The sequence below is a fragment of the Spinacia oleracea genome, chromosome 2 (genome assembly GCF_020520425.1).
Source record: "Spinacia oleracea cultivar Varoflay chromosome 2, BTI_SOV_V1, whole genome shotgun sequence".
In the NCBI taxonomy this organism is placed as follows: domain Eukaryota; kingdom Viridiplantae; phylum Streptophyta; class Magnoliopsida; order Caryophyllales; family Amaranthaceae; genus Spinacia; species Spinacia oleracea.
Genome location: NC_079488.1, coordinates 75,885,572 through 75,892,549, shown reverse-complemented (window position 1 = coordinate 75,892,549; position 6,978 = coordinate 75,885,572). Strand labels below are relative to the sequence as shown.

Genomic DNA, 6,978 nt, shown 5'->3' with positions numbered 1-6,978 from the left:
AAGGGTCACAGGTCCGGTTAATGACATCACTGCGTTCGTTAAGAGATGGAAAGATTTGAGAGACGAGGCTAAGTAAGTTAATCAACTTATAAGAATATGATCCCATTTCATTTAATACCTTAACTAAAGCAGTCCTGTTTTGCAGTCCAGGACAAGTCATGATTACCTACGATGGCAGGAGTGCAACCCAAAGAGAATGCTATGGGGTCTTGCATACAAGAGCGAGGGTCAGTGCTGACTATGTAAGGATGGCTTCGGAGATGTATATGAAAAAGTGGGCAATGGATTACGAAGGCAAGAGTCGGAGAATTATGCTTGACCCAACATTTGCGGTAATTACGCCTTGAATTGAATTATTACGCCTTAAATCACATTTTTTATTATTTAAATCACACTTTTAAGTTTGAATTCGTAAATCACATTTTTAATTATTAAAATCACATTTTTAAGTTTTAGGTGTTTAGGGTTTACACCAGAATATATTTATTGAACATCATTTTATATTACAGATGAGGGTAATTACGAATAAGGATCCTTTTGAACATCTGGCAAAGAAGCACGGCCAACCTCTTCGTGACATAACTGCATCCCAGATTTGTGTGGTATTTTTCCTAGTTTTAACATTCTCCTTTCACATGTTCTCTGAATAAACAAATAACTAATAATTCCTGTGGTAATATGATGGAATCAGATTTTTGTTCCTGTATTGGACGATGACCATTGGTGGTGTGCTGCATTTGAGTTGAAGGAGAAGACCATATGGTTCATGGATACTATGTACCCCAACCCCGAAGAGAAGCATAAGTCTATTCTGAAAAATATGGTATGTTTTGCTTCCAAAGTTTTTACGCCGATTGTCATTTACAAACTACAATTTCTGGGGTTGATGTGAATGCTTTACATCACAGATCCCGGCCATCGACACGATGTTAAATGTCCATGACCCCCAGTGGGAACTAGGCACAATGGGTAGTTGGGGAAGACAACTAGTCGAGCTTATGAACAACACCGACAAGTATGTGAACCAGAGGATTTAAATCATTCTGTGTGTCATTTAAAATTTATTCCCCCGTTTAATCACAACTAGTTTTCTTGCAGTCATAGCTGCGGCGTACTAATGTTGGGATGGATAAAGTCATCGGCCGCTCGTATCGTATCAAGATATGGAATGGTAAGTGGCTTTGTATTTAGCCCTCATATATATTGCTCCTTATTACCATTCATTCATCGTTGTAGGAAAATATTGTTGTGGCTCGAAAAGCGCTACTAATGGAAGACTTTCTCTCGGAATTTAATGAAGCAAAGGAGGAAGCATTGTCAGCAATCACCTGTACTTGAAAGGCATCTGATGATTCTCGTAGTAATATTATGTAACTCTTGGAAACTGTTTATTAGCCGGATTATCTAATGTTTAAGATTTGTGTCGGATTTTTTGGTGGTAATGTTTACTGCTGCTTTTGGATAATTCACTTTACTGCTATGCGGATAATTTATATCTAAGGGTCTTGTTAGTTGATTTTGGATTATTATCGTTTACTTAACTCTTTTCTTTGTAAGTGTTTTATTATTTGCCTATTATGTGTACGAAGTTTGGCAACTTTAAAATCTTATTATCACCACCAAAAGTGGGTCAAATGAAAGTCAAGTGTTTTATTATTTGCCTAAGTGGTGGTACCAAATAAGAAGTGTACGAAGTTTGGCAACTTTAAAATCTTATTATCACCACCAAAAGTGTAGCAAATATAATGGGTTTACTTGAAGTCGAAGTTCTTGGTACATCTAATGTACCAAATTCGATGTTCTGGCTACATTTAATGTACCAAATCGTGTTACGACATGAAAACGTACCAAAGTCAAAGTTCTGGTTAAATGTATTGTACCAAACTTGAATTTAGGACTACATGAACTGTACCAAAGCCAAGTTGGCAAATGTCATACTCATACCAAAGTTGACAAATGACATATACCAAAGTTGACAAATGTCGTATACCAAAGTTGACCTGCATTTCACTACCTGTGTGCATTTCACTACTTGTGTTCATTTATCTGATTGATTTCATACATAACTACAAATCAGGGATCTTAATTGGCGCATAAATATCTTATTTCTACCTGGATTCCTTTAAAACAAAAGACCCCTTAGTTCACAGTAGAAATATAAACATACAACATCAAATGTTTGGTCATAAACTAACTTCCACACAAACTTCCAAACTAACTTCCAAACTAAGTACCAGAATTCAAATGCAACAGAGTTGCCGAAATACATCCAAAATACATCCAAATTACATCCAAAAACTTAAGTTCAAGCACGTAAACACGGTCTACACACGGACTTGCCTCCCAGAAATAAGGTCGTACACCTCATGTCTCCTCACATTCAACTCGCACAAGATGTCATCAACAGCAAGTGATACCCTTGCATCCTCTATTGCACCCTGATGATGATAGCAAATAAATATGATAGCATTACTACAGGACTATTGTTTTCAAGAACACACACAACTAAACACATGGAACTAAATGAACGTACCGGTTGGAATGTGGGAGAAATTTTGTTGCGTTGGACTATGTCCTTTATCCATGCTAGCATTACAACACAACTTGACACACTGCATTACAGTGATCAAACCATATAATCCTTATATAAACAAACCAACTTATATTTACGCGAAGCGATTGCGTTGGGTTACTTACTCATCGCTTGGTGGGACAGAAACAAGGTCAACCCCCCATCCACTCAGTCCATCCTTTACCCATGACTCGTCTTTAGAGTAAAACAGGGTGTCCAAGTACTTGAACTACAAGAATAACAAGTCAATCATATGTATGAAATGTATGCGATAATTATTAAATGTTTTTAGATACAATCATTACCATGTGGCTAATCAGACGACCGTGCTCAGACAAAGGCTCGTCTGATGTAGGATCAAGGACCCAAATCCGCTTATCCTTCATGGATAATGCAACACAATACCAATGTGTGTGCGGTGGAAGTGTGAAGTACATGTGCAACACGGGTACTACAACCTGGCATGAATTGCAAAATAGATACGATAAGTTAAATGGTAAATTAAAAATTTACCAATAATTATCACAAATGTATTTAATTTAGAATGTGATGTTATCTCACATACCACAAACATTTCCCGAATGACGAGGTTTTCAAAGGGGGCACCGAATGGGGCTACAAGAGACTGAGGGGGTTCGTTTGTTTGTACCTTAACCTGCCACAATTAGAAGGTGTACTAATTACCTCAAGATACGTTTACAAAAAAATTATCAGATCATGATAACATAGATGAGAAATACGTCTGAAAACTAACCCCGAAACCAGGTTCAAGCATTACACTTCGTCCTCTACCGGCACCCAATTCTGCCTTCCACCTGCTAGTATACATCTTACTAGCCACCTTGACGTATTCTATCCCCGTATACTCATCCATTGCTACCATTCGATACATCTGATATTTGCTTAGACATAAACCATCGAACTCAATCAACTCTGGTCCTTCATCCCTGCATATATTGATCAATTGAAGGATAATCAACTGTCGTATTCCAAGTTAAAACTTGTAAACATTAACAAAATACAAATACATTAATAATCATAATTTACTAAAAAGTTTGACATTTACTTGCTATTTCCCTGGCACTCCTTGATGAAAGCAACCAATTCCTTCTCCATATCAGTACGACTCTTCCGGGAGCTCCTAAGAGGTGAAACTCCCTTTAAAATTTCAGTGGTGATTACCTGTGCAATTTGGATATGTATATAACCCAACATTAAAATTATCTAAGATAAGTATATCTTGGATTGTTCATTCACAGTAGTGTAAGAAAATGTACCGGCTTCTGAGCAGGAGATTGTACTTCAGTCTGTAGCGTGGTCATAGATTTCGTAGGGACAGAACAATCAGAGGAAGAGGGAGCCATAAATCCAAGAACATCTGAGGTAACCGCAGAAGAAGGACCAGGGGTTATAGGATCACTCACCAAAACTGGAGAGACTGAAGTGGAAGGAGGAGGGAACCCAAAGCCTCGGGTGCCAATACCCCGAGCTGAACCAAAGGCCGGTGCAAAACCCACCGGCGACGGAACTCCAAACTGCTGTGCAGTGGCCGTAGGAATTGTGGTCGGCCTCATTGTCTGCGTACCTCCGAGAGCAGGGCAAACAGCCACACCACCCACACTACCACCACTTGTACCTCCACTTTGAGTGTCCTTCAACCCACTATCTTGTTCCCTCACCCCTACTATTCTTGACAAATCAAGTTTCATACTTCTTAAAACCTCTCCTTGGTTGTGCATTTGCTCCTCGATTCTCTCAAATCGGCTTGTTAAAACATTCAGAACCTATATACAAATTTCAATCACACAATCAGAATATCTAGTGCGCGCGCGGGACAGAAGCCAGAAACTTATAAACTAATCAACTAATAATCTAATTAAACCAAATTGGATTAGAAACAATAGATTAAACCTCTTTTGCAATGTAGGAACCCCGCATATCTCTTGGCAATCGAGGATGGTGTCTCTCGCCGTAAGCAACATCAACAGACTGGTTGTGGAACATCAAAATAAAACATCAGTCCATATATGAATGAATCATTATACTGCTGAATCACTACTAACACAACAGAAATTTTTGGTATTCCATCTCATCTGAGTTCTTCCATAGTCACCTCCAGCTTTCTTGTCTGCCTCTATCAGGGCATCCACATCAGATTGGGACCACACAGCCACCCTCGGCATAACACACCATTGCCTAGGAACAACATTCAGGTGGTCCAGGTAGAACACCTACAACATTAACCAACTTGCTTCAGAATCAAATAAGAGCTTTGCAAAATTATACACAATAAATAAAAATATTTTCAGTTATACCAACCGTCAAAAATAGGCTGCAGCCCCCCAATCCAGAAACAACTCCATGCTGATCAAACTGATGTGCAAACATTTTGCACCATATCTTTAGCCACTCTAAACAGAACGTGCACCAATCATATGAATTTGACTCCGGTGCTACCGATGCGGCAGGTAACAACCTTCCCGCCAAGGTAAACCCGTCTGTGCTTGGGCACAACACCAGCTCCAGTATAACAATCATAAAGGCTATTCTAAATTCAAATTCCTCCTCTCTTGTTACAATTGGGACAATAGTAGCCACCGCCTTACCCTGTCCATCCCTCATTCCAACTGCAAATTCCCAAGCTTTCTGAACAGAAACCCCACCACTATCCCCATACATCTGAACAATATGGTCTGCTATATTCCTATGGCGTGTGTCTAGGTTTCCATTAAGAGATGGTACAGGCTGAGTACCCATAGGCAGCCCCAAAACACAGTTAAATTGGATGGGATCCAGGCTGAATTCCATATCGCCCCCACCATAAAACACCCCATTAGCACCATCTACCCTGGTCACTAACCAGTAGGCAAATTCTGGGGACAGGTTGCGCAGTTTCACGGTGAGGAGGGCTCCAAACCCCATTTTTCTAACTAAATCCCTTCGACTGTCATCCAACAGTGACACCAACTTTGAAAACACCTCAATCCTATCATTCTCATGCATGCCTTTCCTCAGCCTGGTGGACACAACAGTCTCCGATTTCTTCACCTGAGCACCTACACTCAACTAAGATGCATACAACAATGCCCACTAAATCAAAACCATGTAAGAATTGATCATAAACATTTGTTCTGATTAATTTTCAATCACAAAATAGATATCCATGAAATAGGTAGTTAACAATTCAACAAACCATCGGTCTAATAGTAGTGGTTAAGTTATGAATACTAACGACGTCCTCGTCATCGTTGCTCTCTGTACGTGGCTCCTCCTCTCCACTAATCTCCGCATCATAGACTTTTCTCTTATTTCCACTGGAAGAACCTTCCACTGCCTTTAGTCCACATGCAGTTGTTCTCTACACACACAACACAACAAGTTTACTTATGTCTGAATATTAAAAATAGAATTGGATTAGAATTGGATTCTTCTATTTAATACAATAGCATTCTTAATTACCGTTCGTGCTCCTGCCCTTGTAGACACGCCCTTTCTCTTAACAACGCCTTCCTCTGTTTTTTTCTCCTTTGGAAGTGGAGCATTACGTTTACCCATTTTCCTAAAAAATTATAAAACTTAATGACTACAATAACAACGTAAACTAAACACAAGAAATTCACAACATTCCAAAACTTCACACTGCAATTACTTTTAAAATGCACACATATAAACATCCACACATAATTAGACCAGTAATTAGACCTAGTTTGGTACAAATCTACCAATCCAAATCTCATTTGCGATACCAAACTGTCAAACACTTTCAGTACCATTTTAGGATCAATATAAAATTATGATCCTTTTTAAAAATAATTCTATATTTTAAGTACTATTCTCCATATTATCAACACTATTTTTAACAAATTTCCAAAATTTAGGCGACATCAAATATACCAAATTTGTTCAAATATCAAAACCCAGTTACAAAACAACCATTATTCATACTCCTAATTCCACCAACAGCCTACAAAACCCTAAACAAATATTAAAAAACGATTATTAATAAACGAACTAAAACATGCAGCAATTAAACCAGAAACCCTAACTAACTGAAACCCAGAAATTCTTAAAATTAGACGACTTTAACAATTAGGATTACAACCCTAAACCCTCCAATAAGCCTAAATACAATAACTTTTTAAATTTTCGATTTGGGTTTTAGGGTTTTACCTCTTGATGACAAATAATTCTTCCTCCAGCGCAATTGCTTTTCACGAATTCACCAAATTAACGAACAATCCTAGCTCGTCTTGAAAATGGAGGTGTGAATTTTTTAGCTCGTCTTGAAAATGGAGGTGTGAATTTTTTGCCCAAAATTCCCGAAATCTGAATTTCTTGCTCGTCTTCACTGCAGGAGGAGCACGAGGAAGAAGGACTGCTTTGAAGGAGGAGAGAGAATAACAAGG

At 38.6% G+C, this 6,978-nt stretch overlaps 3 protein-coding genes across 4 annotated transcripts; 1 reads left to right on the top strand and 2 right to left on the bottom strand.

Moving 5' to 3' along the window:
* The first annotated feature begins 561 nt into the window (after nucleotides 1–561).
* LOC110784408 (uncharacterized) lies at nucleotides 562–1,338 on the top strand. Its single transcript, XM_056836082.1, has 4 exons — nucleotides 562–823; nucleotides 909–1,015; nucleotides 1,099–1,171; nucleotides 1,237–1,338. The coding sequence occupies exons 1-4, from the start codon at nucleotides 767–769 to the stop codon at nucleotides 1,336–1,338; spliced, it is 339 nt and encodes a 112-aa protein (XP_056692060.1). The 5' UTR covers nucleotides 562–766.
* A 651-nt stretch (nucleotides 1,339–1,989) lies between these two features.
* LOC130467007 (uncharacterized) lies at nucleotides 1,990–4,651 on the bottom strand. 2 transcript variants are annotated; one of them, XM_056835520.1, is made up of 10 exons: nucleotides 4,484–4,651; nucleotides 3,997–4,356; nucleotides 3,850–3,879; nucleotides 3,639–3,754; nucleotides 3,327–3,519; nucleotides 3,138–3,227; nucleotides 2,878–3,030; nucleotides 2,698–2,801; nucleotides 2,534–2,612; nucleotides 1,990–2,438 (listed from the first exon to the last, which is right to left on the bottom strand). In XM_056835520.1, the coding sequence occupies exons 1-10, from the start codon at nucleotides 4,574–4,576 to the stop codon at nucleotides 2,325–2,327; spliced, it is 1,332 nt and encodes a 443-aa protein (XP_056691498.1). In that variant the 5' UTR covers nucleotides 4,577–4,651; the 3' UTR covers nucleotides 1,990–2,324. The 2 variants fall into 2 exon arrangements, with proteins under 2 accessions (XP_056691498.1, XP_056691496.1); XM_056835518.1 differs by having other exon boundaries at nucleotides 3,850–4,356; nucleotides 4,484–4,638.
* LOC130467542 (uncharacterized) lies at nucleotides 4,612–5,905 on the bottom strand. Its single transcript, XM_056836081.1, has 3 exons — nucleotides 5,766–5,905; nucleotides 4,892–5,638; nucleotides 4,612–4,803 (listed from the first exon to the last, which is right to left on the bottom strand). Exons 1-3 carry the CDS (start codon nucleotides 5,766–5,768, stop codon nucleotides 4,612–4,614), a joined length of 942 nt encoding a protein of 313 aa, XP_056692059.1. The 5' UTR covers nucleotides 5,769–5,905.
* Nucleotides 5,906–6,978: the final 1,073 nt, after the last annotated feature.

Coding starts and splice junctions, on each gene's coding strand:
- LOC130467542 (XM_056836081.1), bottom strand. Junction 4,804..4,891: donor GCTGCAGCCTATTTTTGACG/GTTGGTATAACT, acceptor TTAATGTTGTAG/GTGTTCTACCTGGACCACCT.
- LOC130467007 (XM_056835518.1), bottom strand. CDS start 4,576: ATGTTCCACAACCAGTCTGTTGATGTTGCTTACGGCGAGAGACACCAT. Junction 3,228..3,326: donor TGCTTGAACCTGGTTTCGGG/GTTAGTTTTCAG, acceptor TAATTGTGGCAG/GTTAAGGTACAAACAAACGA. Junction 3,031..3,137: donor TCATTCGGGAAATGTTTGTG/GTATGTGAGATA, acceptor AATTCATGCCAG/GTTGTAGTACCCGTGTTGCA.
- LOC110784408 (XM_056836082.1), top strand. CDS start 767: ATGGATACTATGTACCCCAACCCCGAAGAGAAGCATAAGTCTATTCTG. Junction 824..908: donor AGTCTATTCTGAAAAATATG/GTATGTTTTGCT, acceptor TTTACATCACAG/ATCCCGGCCATCGACACGAT. Junction 1,172..1,236: donor TCGTATCAAGATATGGAATG/GTAAGTGGCTTT, acceptor TCATCGTTGTAG/GAAAATATTGTTGTGGCTCG.